General features: G+C 38.9%; 1 protein-coding gene across 1 annotated transcript in view; it reads left to right on the top strand.

Annotated features, from left to right (window-relative positions):
* LOC127508566 (uncharacterized) overlaps positions 1-16,575 on the top strand; it is a 144,343-nt gene that overhangs the window by 91,317 nt on the left and 36,451 nt on the right. Inside the window, exon 2 of the mRNA XM_051886655.1 lies at positions 3,469-3,789. Coding sequence (XP_051742615.1) covers positions 3,540-3,789 — 250 coding nt within the window. The 5' untranslated portion in view covers positions 3,469-3,539. The remainder of the gene's footprint in view (positions 1-3,468; positions 3,790-16,575) is intronic.

The raw sequence follows: 16,575 nt of genomic DNA, 5'->3' as shown, positions 1-16,575 counted from the left end.
ATTTCTTTCGGAATTTATATTTCGGTGGTTTTACCAGAGGCTGCACAATACTTGAAAATTCATTGATTTTTACTGTGAGCGACGACAGCATCTGAAATTAAATGTTGACCGTTCCAAGATGGTGGACCCGTCGAATGTGGAATCTACATATACATATTTATAGCAAGGATGATGTATTTTTGAAGGCCAAAACTCAGAAAACAAGTTAGCGTTTTAGCACTTCTGGCTTCATCGATCTGAAATCAATCGATTTTTTTAAATGTGTTTTTGGTTAAATGCCTTAAATAAGGCCTGTGGTTAAAACAAGTTCAAGATATTTTCATGTACTCTATGACATAAAATACATCTGTAATACCCTCTTGTGATTTTTTTTTTTTAAAAGCTTTTTCTTGTCTTGAAAAAGGCGGTTGCTAACAAGTGTCTAAATGGGACTACAGAGGTTGTTTGGGACATTAAGTGTCATCAGACGAACAGAAAAACACGTCACTAGTTTACTTTCACAGTCTTGTTGTGTTTATGATCACGTTCTTGCAAGCTATTATAACTCTAAATTTCAGGGAAAATGTTTTTTACATAAAGACTGAAAGAATTGTCAGAAGCTTAATGATGGTGATGTTAAAGTAAATCATAATATCTAGTTGTAAGTCTATAATGTTTTTAAATGTCTCTGTTTTTCATCTCAACAGCCAGTGCTCTCACTTCTGCAGCTGGTAAGTAACAGACTGTTAGTCACTCAGATCTTATTCTGGTTACATGAGATGACGGACAGTTTTTGCTAGTTTGCATGTTTAACGTTGTAAGATGTGAGTTGATTCATAATATAGATATTTTATTTTTTTAGGTGGATATAGTATCAGGCTGGTGAATGGTAATAATGACTGCTCTGGGAGAGTTGAGATCCTTTATAATGGCCGGTGGGGAACAGTGTGTGATGATAACTGGGACATAAATGATGCTGCTGTGGTGTGCAGACAGTTGGGATGTGGAGGAGCTGTTAGTGCACACTCAGGGGCTTATTTTGGTCAGGGAAGTGATCCGATCTGGTTGGATGATGTGAGATGTTCAGGAAGTGAATCATGCCCACGCAATTCTTTTGGAAGCCATAACTGCGGTCACAGTGAAGATGCAGGTGTCGTCTGCTCACAGGGTAAAAGTATATATGTTTCCCCAGAACAAGAGAAAGCAAAGGAGCTCTGCACGTTTGGTGCTTGGCTATATGTCAAACACACAAAATACAAATACTTACAACATAGTTTCTTACATTTTTGTATCTTACCAGACATAAGATTGGTCAGTGGGTCTGATTCGTGCTGCAGTGGAAGAGTGGAGATCCTTCATAATGGCCAGTGGGGAACCGTGTGTGATGATTACTGGGACATGAATGATGCTGCTGTGGTGTGCAGACAGTTACAGTGTGGATCAGCCATCAGTGCACCTCAAAGTGCTGCCTTTGGTCAAGGCAGTGGATCGATCTGGCTGGATAATGTTGGATGCTCGGGAGGTGAAGGAAAACTCACACAATGTTCACACAATGGACTAGGAAATCACAACTGTAATCATAGTAAAGATGCTGGTGTTGTTTGTTCAGGTAAGTCAAATCTTTTGCATCTTGACATTATTTTGGGAGAAATGAGCAATAGAAATTACATTAAGCTTCATGTATTTCATCACATCTTAACATGCAATTTTAAATAGATGCATATTTCTTTAGCAGGTGACCTGCAGAAGCCCTCTCTTTCCCTGATCTCCACACATGCAGCTGTTTCTCCTGGAGAAAACATTCAGTTCAGATGCACAACACCTAAACCAAGATGCAATGCTGATGCTGAATTCCACCTCTTCATAAATGGATCATCTATATTATCCTCCCAGAAACATGTATCTAGTGTGACTTTCAACCTTGTTAATGCAAATGTCTCATATCAGGGCAGCTACAGCTGTAATTACTCCTACCAAAACGGCACTATAGAGTCACCTTGGAGTAACACTGTTATCATCACTGTGGGTGAGTGTTTAATCTCAGCTTATTGCCTATACGTCATATAAATGCATTAGTTACAAGAAAGTGAATTCATTCTGTATTGATTTCTTATTTTTGTGTTTGTGCTGCTGATTTGTAAAATGGCTGTGAATTAAATTTTGATCCCGAGAAGATGCAACTCTTGAAGACATTTTTGTTTAAAGCTGTTTGAATTTAATGCTTGAGGCCAGAGTATGTGAGTGGAGTGGAGCGGCAAAAATTTCCGCTCCGCGCGTGAGCCCTCTAAGCATCCCATAATCACTCCGCTCCAGCTCGGTTCACTATTTTCCGCTAGTCGCTGCCTCCCCGCTCCGTCCTCTTCCTCGCTCCATGGAAAAAAATGTGCCTAATTACCACTCCGCTGTTAATTGTCATTTTATATATATATAATCTGTGCAGAAGACGCAGTGTAAAATAAATACACAGTACTATGAGGAAAAACAAACTTTATTGGAACAGTAATATTTGCTCAAACCAATAATGAACTAGCTCACTTAAAAAAAAATGCTGAATGAGCATAACAGCCTTATAATAAATTACCAAAATGAAAAGCACCACATTAAATTATTTCCAAACAAAAAAAAAAAAACAACTACAGTCCCACATATAGACGTAAGTACGTCTATGTATGCTGCAGTGAGCTATATAAAGGAACGCGCTTGTGATTTTAAAACGCAAACAACGTGGTAAAGAGCGCAGGGTGTCGGGTCACGTGTTTTCAGAAGTTGAACTTGACATGGCGTTTTAAAACTCGGCGCGAGAAACTGAAAAAGCAGATGACGCCTGTTTAATGCATTAATCTATATTTTTAGATGGAAAACGACATTTTCTCTTTATTTTTTCATCACCACTAGGCTAGCTAGGTCGAATTTATATTAAATCTATGTTATTTGACGTTTATAACATGAGTGAATAACAGATTACAATACAAGAGAAGAAGATATTATCTCTGTTGTTATCTTCTGAAATATTCCGAGATGTGCCTGAAGTCTGCGGTCTTGCTTCATATTGCATTGCTCTCCAATATGATGGTTGTTGACGAGGCGCTTCTGCGCCGGTGCTAAGCACATTTCTGGTGGGGCTGTAGCCCCTGCAAGCCCCGGCCCACCACTGATCTTTTAAGATGCATTTGTATTTTTGTTCACCTTGTTCAATGTAATATTTAAGAAAATCCATCTGTCTGTCAGTGGAGTTTAACTGTATGTTAACTCTTAACACATGAATTCTTTCATGCTATAATGCAGTTGCATTATGGGCGGTTAACATAAGTTGTGCACGTGATGGAGCAGTAGCGGAGCACTCGTAGCAAGAGAAAACCACAACGCTCCGATATTCAAAAAATCCGCTCCTTGCTTAGGGAAAAATCACAGCGTTCTGCTCCCACTCCGCTTCACTCACATACTCTGCTTGAGGTTCTGTAATATAAATGTATTCTTTTTGTTTTCTAGTGCACTTGCAGCAGCCCAGCATTCCCCGCATTGCTCCTGATGGACAGTTTGATGTTGGGCCTCAGGGGCCAATGATCCCATGGGGCGACAGTTTCACTATCATCTGTTCCACTGAATCTCAGTATCCTGGAGGCTCCTTCTACCTGTTTAGAGAATCAAATATCGCCAAAAGTCAGTCAGCTGTCGATCACTCTGCCTCCTTCTCATTTCCTGAAGCAGATTATTCACACGAGGGAAACTACAACTGTGTTTATGAAGTCAGTGTTTCCTCACGCTCCTTCCGCTCATCTGCCTCTAAACTGCTGGTCATCACTATCACAGGTACTGATGTCTTTTTTGTGTTTGTGCTGATGATTTTTCAGAATGGCTGTGGATTAAATTATGATCCCGAGAAGATGCAATTCTTGAAGCAATTTTTATTTAAAGCTGTTTGAATTTAATGCTTGAGGCTCTGTAATGTAAATTTCTTGTTTTCTAGTGCACTTGCAGCAGCCCAGCATTCCCCGCATTGCTCCTGATGGACAGTTTGATGTTGGGCCTCAGGGGCCAGTGATCACCAGGGGTCACAGTTTCACTATCATCTGTTCCACTGAATCTCAGTATACTGGAGGCTCCTTCTACCTGTTTAAGGAATCAGATATCACCAGGAGACAGTCAGCTGTCGATCTGTCTGCATCCTTCTTCTTTCCTGAGGCAGATTATTCATATGAGGGAAACTACAGCTGTGTTTATGAAGTCATTTTGTCCTCACACACCTTCCACTCATCTGCCTCTGAACTGCTGGTCATCACTATCACAGGTACTGATGTGTAAGGGTCTAAAACAAGCTGGACTGCTGATAATGAAAGTTTAACTCAAAACCATGTGTCTGTCTCAGCCTCCCTGCTTCCTGTCATTGGTGCTGTGGTGTCAGCTGTGCTGCTCTTATTGTCTGTCCTCATAATCATCCTCCTGGTCAAGAGAAGACAAAAACAAAGAAATGAGAAAACTCAATTGAAGTGCTCTTTTAAAAAAGGTAATGTAGCATTTCATAAAAACTATCAGATGTCTTTATTAACAATTCCTTTAATAATTATGTCCCTTCATCTCTATGCAATGTCTATAGGAGGTTTAGCTAATACGCATGCAGATGGATCCCAAGATAACAAAAATGAAGATGATGAGGCTGATTATGGAAATATACAACTTGATGAAAACATGGATCATGATGATTCTGAACAGGACTATATTAATATAGACTCTGATCATTCTGAACAGGACTATGTCAATGTGGACACGGATGACTCTGAAGAGGTCTATGTCAATGTGAATGTTACAGAGAATAAAAGTGTGGTGTACAAATCTGATGATAACATTTATGAAAGCTGTTGTGCTGAATAGTGAGTGAACCCAAAATACTATAATTAATGAGGCTCCAAACTGATGGTTTTAATGAAAAAAGACCTTTAGAGTGTGATGAACAGAGAGACAACAGATGACTACAATCTTGCAAAGCTTTTGTGCTAAATATGAGTGATGATAATACAGTGCATTCATTCTTCAGTGCATTTTTTAGTCTTACTGAATTTTTATTAATAAGGATTGTTTTGAAATTAAAATATTAGCAAAAACTCACTAAGATTGTGATATACTGCTAAAGAAAGTGAATAAAACTGCTTTAAAAATATATATATATATATATATTATTGTATGTCTTGAAAGTAAGGGCTAGTTTAAATTGTGAACCTACACTAAAAGAAACTTTTGTAAGATTTTAATATAACTTAGTTATAATATAACTAATAGAAAGTATAAGTGGATAACTAATTTGTGAAAACTTTAATATATTTATAATAATAATAGCATAATACTTATTTAATAATAATAATAATATCCAGTTCCATTCGTCTCATGGACACGCCCAAAACCAGGGAATCATAAATATTCATGCCAGCAGCAACCAGTGGAAATATCTCAGGAACTGAATTTACACCTGTTAAAACCTGATTAACTGGATTTGCTGAGCCCAAGTTACCTTACATCTTGCCTACAGATGCGAGTACCTCTAGCCTCGGTGCTGCATTTTATCAGGAGCAACAAGGTCAGAAACGGGTGGCTTATGTGAGTCATTGAACATCAAAGTGTGAAAGCAGGTTTCCTGCCCATTAATCAGGGTCCCTGTTCTTAAATCGGATGTAACAGACAAATTCCAGGATTACCTATATGAAAGCCCATATTGTCACTGACAGTAATCCGCTAACATACATCCTTACCTCTCCTAAGCTACAGATGGTTGGCTGCTCTGTCAATGTTTGGTTTTCAACTACAATACAGAGCCAGGAAACAAAATTAAGATGCAGATGGGCTGTCCAGACGGCCACAAAGCAGATTACCTGATGACACTTTGTCACAGAAAGAGGTGGAAAGAATATAAAAGTTTACAAAGAGACACTTGGGATCCGAACATGTGACTATGAATGAAAACACCATTAAAGCCATCTGTGATAATCACTTAGTTCACCTAGTGGTCAATAATCCTCCTGCAGAGACTTCGCCTAATGCCACTTTTGTTGTGTCTCCTGGCCACCATCCAAAAGCTCTTCCAGGAAATTTTGAGGAAGAGGATGAATTCGGTGGCTTACAAGTTATAACTTTGTTTGCACCAGATGAACTAAGAAATAAACAAAGAGAAGACATTTGTATCCATGAGATAGTCAGACAAATAGAAGCAGGAGAAACTATTCCACCAAAAGTCTCTTATTAAGAGAATGGAACAGACTTGAAATCCTGAATGGTATCCTGTATTGAAAGTAACAAGAAGGTATACAAACTTACCACCAACTTGTGCTGCCTGAAACCTTGAGACCCTTAGTTCTGAAAAGTCTGCATGATGATATTGGCCTAAGATGTCAGCCAATGTGGAAAGCAAGAACAAAACCTGTCACCGCTGTGTACAGCGCAAGTTTTTACCTGAGAAAGTTGCAACACTTGTCATTATCAGAGCTACAAGGCCACTCAAACTTGTATGCATGGATTTCCTCTAAGTGGAGCCTGGGTCCAACCATATCAAAGACATTCTGTTACAAGAGAGATACAGTTTAGCTATAGAGAATGCAAAGAAGACAGTGTATCGCAACAAAGCTATTTCGATTCGACAAGCACATTGTAAATTCCACCTTGAAATAAGGTAATCGAGTCTTGGTCAGGAACGTCTGCCTCTGAGGCAAACATATATGTTAGTTATGTTAGTTACTTATAAGTTAGCTGACCGGTGGGAATCAGATGTGTATGTTGTTGTGAAACAATCTGACGGTGTTCCTGTGTATGTAGTGAGGCCAGAAACTGGAAAAGGCAGCAAAGAACGCTTTATCGTGATCTCCTGCTGCTGTGCAGTTTCTTTCCCATGACCCAAGTGGAAGATGAAGCTGATATGACAAAAGGTAGCTAGGTGGCCAAGAACTCAACAAAATGCCAAGAGTGACAACTTTAATGAAGCTGATGAGAACGATTCCCAGTCTGACCTTGAGGAATATTGCTATGATCAAGAAGTTCAAGAAGGTTCAAGAAGTTCATGGAGATTCAAGAATCCTAAGAGTGGAAACCTTATAGGTTCAGACCATACCTCAGCAACTGTGGAGTACTTTACCAGGAAGAACTGCACCAGAGCCTCCCAAATTGTTGACCACCATTGGGCAAGACCCTTCCCTGAAAAAATTATAGCTTACCTGATCCCAAAGATAACTTACCTGATCCTGAAGATTACTTTCCTGATTCTGAAGATGATAGCATACCTGATCCCAAAGATAACTTACCTGAGGGTTATAGGATTAGTTTCAAGTTGACAAAACCAAGCCACTCCAATCTGGCTTTGTTGGTACCATGATGCTGATCATCAACTTTCTCTGTCAACTCAGGCTTTGATCCTGAGTTCGTGGAGCACGTCCACATGAATGTGTGACATCAGTGGTGAACAGTTGCCTTGCAACAGAGAGAAACTGTGATTCACTTATCGTGAGAGAGCCAGCGCGATTCAAAACTCTTTTGCTGAAGGTTAAGAGATTGAAGTAAATGAAGAATTTAAACGCATTTACACTAAAGAAAATACATGTCCATGAAAGAGGACAAATAAAAGAAATGATCTTGCTCTATCAGTGCGAGTGAAACTTGTGAAGTTAGTTTATATAGTTGATAATAGCAATAAAGACTCAAACATGTAAGGTCACGTGTAGTCATTTTTAAAGTGTTATCTACTGATTCTACAGCTTATTTAGCCTATATTACATATGATCCATATATATTAATATACATTTAAACTAAATGCTTAATAATAACTGATAATCTAAAATCACTTGTGTGTAATGGATTAATAATAATATAGTTCATATAATAATCATATAAATCCTAAATCATATAATAATTCCAATTATCTTTAAAGCCAGACAATTTCATCGTTAAATATTTGTTTTTACAATATAGTGACCTTTAATTTGGAGGAAGAGAAACTGGGGAAGTGACTTTATTGTGTTGGATGTGTCAGTGTCACTTAGCTCACATCCGATTGGCCCAATTTCGGTTTGATATCTCTGACCCAGAACATAACCTGCCCTGGAGCAGGTTAGCCGTGGAGCGTAAGTTACTATGATGAACACCGCTAAAAGCCAAGTAATTTTCATGGTATTGGCGCAAACTAATCTGAAACTTACCTGGCTAGCCAGCTAATCCGGCTTCATGGTACAGGCCCCTGATCCCGAAAGATAACTTAGCCTACCTGATCCTGAAGATGATAACTTGCCTGATATAGAGGAGAGCAACTCAACTGCTAGACCTGGGAGTAAATTGAACTGTGTCCATTGTCCTACTCAATCTACCCCAGAGGAATGGAAGCAGAGATGTCATGGACAAAACTGAATCTGAAATTAAAGACAGATGTTTGAGAAGATCTACCAGAGATAGAAAAGCAACTAGACAGCTAACTTACCCTGAGCAGTTAGTTACAGTAGTCCAGTCCCTGTCCCAGAGTCTGAGTGAAGCAGCTGCAGACTCCCTAGTACAATTCAGCTACCCAGAACCTTGTAGCGTCAAGAAGACAGTGTAGACCCTTAAAACAATGCACAGAGACATGCATTAGATAGGGAGGGGAGGATGTAACCCACAGCGTCGTCTACCGTTTAGGCAAGACACAACGGGGAAACTCCTGTTTTCACCGATTCTGAAGCCATTTTTAATCACGCAGTGAAAACTGCACAGCCATTGGTTCGTGGAGCTTAAGAAAACAAATCAATGATGGCGCGGCAAAGCTAATAGCGAGCGAGCCTGCTCGAGCCCGCCAAAATGGGCGGGGTCTCGGGCTATATAAGCGGCATAAGGCGTCCTACGAATAGCACGGCAAGTTACGCAGTACTCCGCTCCGTATCTAAAGGAACTGAACACGTTCCCTTTCGATACTACACTCCATACTGTGTCGTCTGCCGTTTAGGCAAGACGCAACGAGGATTATACAATCACTCCGTGCTATGAAGGGGGGACGACAGAGCACCTGAGCAGAGCACTGAGGAGGTCTTGCACGGATGCACATATCATAGTACATCCCGGAAGATAGGGGACTTGAGGACACTGTAGTCGTCCTCTCATTTCTATATATTCTAGGAACCTCTTGGGGCCTAGAGCATATATAGTGAATGGGAAAAAATACGTTTCTACCCGGACTTTGGTCAGGGCCATAAACGAGTACTCATAAACTGATCACATTGGTGAGGCTTATGCAGAGAGAACCCGTGTTTGTAATGCAGGGACGTCTAGATTATAAAATCTGACAAAGGTGGACGGCGAGGCCCAGCCAGCCGCCTCACAAATTTCCACAATGGACATGCCAGTGGACCATGCCCAAGAAGAGGCCATGCCCCTCGTGGAGTGTGCTCTATCACCTATGGGGCATTGTAGGCCCAAAATGGAGTAAGCGATTGCTATAGCATCGACTATCCATCTGGATAACCTGGGCTCCGTGACCGGAAGACCTTTCGTATGGCCACCGAAGCAGACAAAGAGTTGTTCCGACTGACGAAAAGAGGCGGAATGATCGATGTAAGTCCTCAGAGCCCTGAATGGACAGAGTAGGTTCAACTCCTGATCATCCTGAGAAGGAGGAAGTGCATAGAGAATGACCATTTGTGCCCTAAAGGGTGTGGATAGAACTTTCGGGACATATCCATGTCTCGGTTTCAGCATGTCCGCCCCTTTGTTCAGTATGCCCTGAACATGCGCTGCTCTGAGAGCAGGTTGTGCTGGGTCCACTCTAGGATGGTTCTTGCTAGAGTGAAAAGGGGCTTGGATGAGAGCCCGCCCTGGCGATTTATGAAGGACACCACTGTCATATTGTCTGATCTGACCAGGACGTGGTGTCCCGCCAAGAGGGGGAGGAAAGATTGGAGAGCTAGATACACCGCCATCATTTCCAGGCGGTTGATATGAAGCTCGCTCTCTTGGCTCCTCCAAGCACCGAAGGCTGGGTGACCGTCGCACAGAGCTCCTCAGCCCATTTTGAAAGCGTCTGTGTAAACGACTTTCCTCTTGCACATCGTCCCTATAGCTATAGCTTGCCATTGGCTCACGTGGCTCCTCCGCGCTGTCATTGGTTACTTTTCTTAAACTCCATGAACCAATGGCCTTGCTGATTTCACTGCGTGATTAAAAAAGGCTTCAGATTTGGTGAAAACAGGAGTTTCCCCGTTGCGTCTTGCCTAAACGGCAGACGACACAGTATGGAGTGTAGTATCAAAAGGGAACTGAATACATAGCTATTTTTGTTATTTTTGTTGTTATTTTTGTTTTGTTTTTGCACACAAAAAAAAATTCTCAACAATTCATAACATTAAGGTTGAACCACTGTAGTCACATGGACTATTTTAACTTTGTCTTTGTCGGATTTCTCTTCTGACAGTTCTATCTGTTGTGTCTTTGTTTGTGTTGTGCTTGAGTACATGGCTCTGTCTGTGTTTAGGCTTGTTCGAGATGCATCAGCGCTGCCCAGACCGATCGGTGTATGACATCAAAGTACCACGAGAGTGATTCAAAAGCATAAGAAGTCGTATGCTCTCCAATCGCTCTCGCGGTACTTTGATGTCATACACCGATCGGTCTGCGCAATGCTGTTGCATCTTGAACAAGCCTTTTGTGTTGGCCATGTGTTCCTCTGTTCCCACCTCCTTGTTTCCAATTACCATGCCTCTTGTTTAGTCATTGATTAGTCCTTGTTTGTCTGAGTATGCTCATATTCCTCATGTTCTCAGCTCCCTTTAACATTCTAATGGCAGAATGGCAAACATTCTAATGGTGGCCATAACTCTGGGAAGTCAGCCAGAATATTTTAAACTGATGTGTGAAAGGGTTCATTTAATTTAAATTAAATTTAATTCAAAATTTAATTTAATTTCTTCCCAATGTCCATTTTCAAATAAAGTCATTGGGTGACAGTTGTCGTCAGCTCGTGTAGTGTGTACTTTTAGTTTTACTTATTGTTTAAGCATTTTACTGCTGTCTGCCTTGTCATGTCTTGTCTTGTTTTGTTGTGTCTCAGCCAGTCCTGTCCAGCGAGCTGAGTTTCCCTGGCTGCTCTCTCTGTCTACCAAGCAGCAAGACGTGTGCAGTGCCTGTGATTCCACGAGTGACTTGAGCTATGAGTTCCTGCCTGGGCTACACTGTTTCTCTCCGGTCTTGCACTGCCTTACCATCTCTGTTCCTTCTCAGCTTGCCTGTCTTCGAGCTTTGTCTCTGCCTACTGTTTGGACTGTGTTCACCTCCTCACCATATCTTTTCTTGTCTATTGTCTTGTTAAATAAACCTGTTATACTCATCCTGCATTTGAGTCCGCCCGCATAGATTCCGTGACAGTCTTTAATACCTTTTTGGACCTTGAAATTGGTTATGACGTTGCTGTGTATAGGGAGCTCACTGAGCCTTCGTATTTCATCAAAAATATCTTAATTTGTTTTCCAAATATGAACGAAGGTCTTACGGGTTTGGAACAACATGAGGGTGAGTAATTAATGACAGAAATTTCATTTTTGGGTGAACTAACCCTTTAAGGTGTGCCTTTAGCCCAGTTGTTGTCCAAATCTTACTCACTCAGAAAAGATAAATACCCAGCAATATGCATATTTATTTATTGGTTGTAAAATACTTATTTTGTTCAGCATTGCAAGGGTTTTATTTGCATTATCCAATCAAAAAATAATGTGGAGGCAATTTGGGCTACGGCTAGGGGTGTGCGATATTTACCATCTATGATAATATAATTGTCGTTTTATCGAGTTATCGAGTAGGCCTATGTCACTGCAAAAAAAAAAAAAAAAGAACAAAAACACGACTTAAGAGTCCAAAAGCATTCAATGCATGATGAAGTCAGTAATGTCACTATAATTCAAGTTATGAGGGCAAAAAGGTAACAATATTGTCTGTTTTTGTTCTGTTTAGCCAACGAAAATAGTTCCAAACAAAGCAGGGATAGAACTGTTATGCAGAGCAACAATGCAGTGTTTCATACTTGATATGAATCTGTTTTTAAATGAATAATTTGAGTCAATGATTCAATGACTCATTTATAAAGACAGGTTTGGGCTGCCATCACCTAGCCTACTGGTAGACAGGCCTAAACCAGCCAGCACAAAAACAAAATAAGCAAAATATTGCCTTATCCTTGTCGAAAAAAAATAAGGCTTTGGGTTTCCGCAGTCAGTAATAGGCCTGCTGGCTTTATGGGCATAATATATTTGGGCAATATATTATTATTTTTATTCATTTCTCTCTTTCTCTCTCTATCTATCTCTATCTCTCATACACACATACAGACACATATTCCATATATAGTTATTGGGAAATTAAAATAAACATGATGGATTAAAAAAGAGAAATATATTTAAATTTTAAATAATTTTTAGAACTCATTTTGTCAGAGTGACGACTAGCCTATATGTAGCCTAGCTCAACTTCTGCATACACGTTACAGTGCATACCCACGTACAAGGCGACGTTCCTAAAACATCCTCTTTTGGTAATAAAAGTGCTGCAGTTCAAGGTTCCTTATATGACTTTAGGGGGACGTTCCATTTTGGTTAATTTTATGGTCACATAAGAACATTACAAAGAGGACATTTGGGACATTAACAGAACGTTCCCACACGGTCCTCTGTTGGCCATTTAATAATGTTCCCGATATGACATTAGGGGGACGTTCTCTTTTGGTTATTACTTTTTTGTGACTTTAGTAGCTTGTTTTGTGATGCTCAGAGTTAATCTGTTTATCTGAAAATTTTGTCACCATTGTTGAGGTTCATACGCTGAATCTTTATGTCTGTGTGTGTCTACACAATCCTGTCTGAATAATTTCTGCATAATTACTTAACTTTCAAAATATCAAAGCAGGATAGAATTTTATGCAGTATTATAGTGCTACAATAACATGAAAAGAGGGAGGGGGGGTTCGTAAGACATTTAAGAAAAATTAGTTTTTGTTTGAACAGCCACTTTTGTTAGTAAGATTAGCTCTAATTTTCAATTCAATTTTTTTTGACAAGGGCAGCAGTGACGTTCTGGGAACATCACATTTCCAAATAAAATGGTTCCCTAAATGTTCAGATAACGTCCAGAATGTTCTGTGAAGGTCCGCCAAATAACGTCCAACAACCCTTAAAAGAACTCCACATCGTGACCGTCTCGGAACGTACTGGGAACGTTACTAGGCAACGTCCTTAACACCAGTGGGGACGTTCTGAGAATGTTGTGGGAACGTAAAAAAATTACAAAACACCAAAATGATATGTTTGTCTGCTAAACTTTATCATTACCAGACATGTTCACCAGCAGCAAGTACACATGTACACATTTAATTAAACATTTTTATAATATAAAGGAAGAGTTTAAAAAGTCTCTTATTGGTGTGATTAACCAAGCTCTCTGTAAAACGAACTAAACAAGCAAGCCCTACAATTTAATAAAATATTATATATTATAAAGACACTTCTTATTTAATGATATTAGATTATTTGACAAATGCTTTGGTTACACCTTCAATAAAACATTTACAATTGGTTTGTAAAAAGTGTTTTGCATGTCTGGCCTGAGTTTTTGCTGCATTTACACTGTTCTGACCAGCAGGGGTCACCAGCGTGTGGCGTTTCGAGCGTTTCGAAACAACAGGTCAACTGTAAGCTTTCGGATGCAGCGAGACATATCCAGCTGCAGACCCGCAGCACCCGCAGTTTCAGAACCGCAGCCACAGAACCGAAGTGAGGGGCGGGGCTTAACAGTCATATTTGCGCTACCCATACATGTCATTTTCTTTTGTTAAATATAAGTTGTTTTTACATGGATTTTGATCGGATCAATGTCTAGAATATTTAACAACAATACTTTTTTAAATAAAGTCACTTTTCTGTTCATATTGGCCTATATCATGATGTACAATGAGGATTTTTAATTACCATGTTAATGGATAATACAAACTATGTTTTGTTAGTCCATAATAGGCATGAACTAATTTGTATAAACTGTGAACAAATACTTTTAACCAAATAATTTTGAAAATATATTAATAAATGTATAACCATAGCTATAGTAAAATGTCTCCCTTGACTGCATGTGATATTATTTCCGTTCATGTTGTGAACTTGTGATAAATAGTATAAAGACACGGAGGTATGGGCATTTAATGTCAAAATAGATTACATGTATTTAATCATTGCAAATCCTTGAACAAGTGAAACATGCATTTAAGCCAATGAGACATTTGACAACAGAAGGTGTATACGGCGAGTGTATGATATTTCTGTCATGATGTGGCGAACGAATTTATATTTATATATTTATATTAAGTGTTTATCTGCTATAGGCTATTGAATCTGTTCACGTCTTTCACATTTTATCATTAAAGATTTTTTTTTTCCTTTGCATTTGTCAAAGATATTTATCGTGTTAATATTAAATAAATATTAATTAATAAAACTTATTCATTTCGTTTTCGGGGATGAAAAGACAGGTTTTTCTGCAGAAATGATATGGGCTTATAATTTTTAAGTGTTTTAAGATGATTATTTGTTGTTTGCTTGTTTTTATTTTATTATGAGCAGTTTAAATATGTTTTAAACCTATTATTTTAGAAATGTTTTTTTTTAAATATCCTATTTGTTTTCATACAGAGAAACACGTTTCACTTGTTCAAGGCTTTTTTTTTTTTTTTTTGACATTAAATAGCGGACGTTACATAATCTAAGTATTATTTGTAATAATTTGAACATGAAGGAAATAATACGACCAAATACTACAGTCAAATGGGAAACACTTTACATGTTACACATTTATTAATATATGTTTGACTTAATTGTAGTATCATTGAAGCAAACAATTAACTAAAGTGTTTGTATCCATTAACATTAAATCTTCTCAAACTCTGTATTATTTGGAACATGGAGGAAATAATACTATCACATATAGTCAAATGGGAAACACTTTACAACACAAATAAAATAAAAAAGGCGTATAGTTATAGCCTATATCCTCGAAGTATAAACTACTGTGTTTGTATTTATTCATTGAGATTAAGCATGACCAATAGGCTGTTTTAAAATGTTGCTCTTTGTACATCATGATATCTTATGCATATTATATGAACAGAAAAGTGACTTTATTTAAAAGTATTGTTGTTAAATATTGTAGACATCGATCCGATCAAAATCCATGTAAAAACAACTTATATTTAACAAAAGAAAATAACATGTATGGGTAGCGCACATGTGACTGTTAAGCCCCGCCCCTCATTTCCGCTCTGTGGCTGCGGTTCTGAAACTGCTGGTGCTGCGGGTCTGCAGCTGGATACTATTGGATGCAGCCTCCGTTTTTTCGGTTTAGTGCATCATCCGGGTATTTGCAGTGCACTTTATCTTTTTGGAATGTTCATCGTGAAGATACTACTCGCGCTATTTAGACTAAAAACGGCATAGAACAGTGCATAAGTATGCTAACTGGAACTCACCTAAAGAGAATACTGTGTATCTTTAACTAGGATACACGCTGTCATATGATGAACAAGCACTGACGTGTTTGAACCAAATCGAATCAGATAGGCTACACTTTTTTTGAATGGTGGTTGTTGTCTTCCAAAATTTTTCATTCAGTCAGTAATTAAACAGGCCTAGTCATAGGCTGTATGATTTGGGGTTTATATTAGGCCTATTCAAATTAGTTTTGTGTTTTAATTTTCTATTTCCTTTAGTAGGCCTAGTAGATTTAAGGTATATGTCGAACGTCATATGACCAAACCGGAAAACCGGTCTCATTGCATCCGCTAGAGAAAGTGTTAACAACAGAATGAACTGACTGCATATCTATGGACTTTTAAGGTAATCAGCAAAACTGCCAAGTTCACATTGTTATAGGTGTTTTATTCTATTAAATATCTAAACGTTAGTGTGAAGAAGAAAAATGAAAAAACCTTTTAAATATCAATCTGCATATGTGGGGGACATCAGTTTTGCTCATCTTTGCTCGCTCCTTTTAAAACAGCAAATTTTTTCATGAAGCAAGTACAAAAGACCTAAACCGGAAGCGATCTGATCTGTTTTACAGAATAAGGAAGTTAGATTGTGCATAACCCCTGTTGCAGCCTCAGTGTGAATATAATGATTTAATGAATTTCAAAATCAGTTCAGCAATAGGCTACATCGGTTTTTAAAGTTAGCCTCATGAACCTTTGTCCAGTTTGTTGGGCCGAAATGACTTCCTCCTTAAAGGGGGAGTGTAATGCTATTTCATGCATTCTGACTTATTTACACTGTTAAAGAGTTGCATTCTCATGCTAAACATGGCCATTTCAAAACACGAGTTGGACGTATGACAGAGTATTTCTGTGCCAAATACACTACTTCCAGTTTCGGAACGGGTTTTTTTCGAGTATGGCCTGTATGACGTCAAAAGAGGGTGGAATTTCTTGTATAGGCACTTCAGGGGATAAGCGTGCACACACACATCACCCAGAGCAAGAGCAAGAGCACACCCATCAACACGCTTCATTCGGGTTACAGAAGCTGAGAGATTATTCAACAATGGCTGTGTCCCAATTCAGGGGCTGCACCCTTTGAA

The sequence above is a fragment of the Ctenopharyngodon idella genome, chromosome 3 (assembly GCF_019924925.1).
Source record: "Ctenopharyngodon idella isolate HZGC_01 chromosome 3, HZGC01, whole genome shotgun sequence".
In the NCBI taxonomy this organism is placed as follows: Eukaryota; Metazoa; Chordata; class Actinopteri; order Cypriniformes; family Xenocyprididae; genus Ctenopharyngodon; species Ctenopharyngodon idella.
Note: the sequence above shows the minus strand (reverse complement) of the source record. Positions and strands in the feature narration are given on the sequence as shown.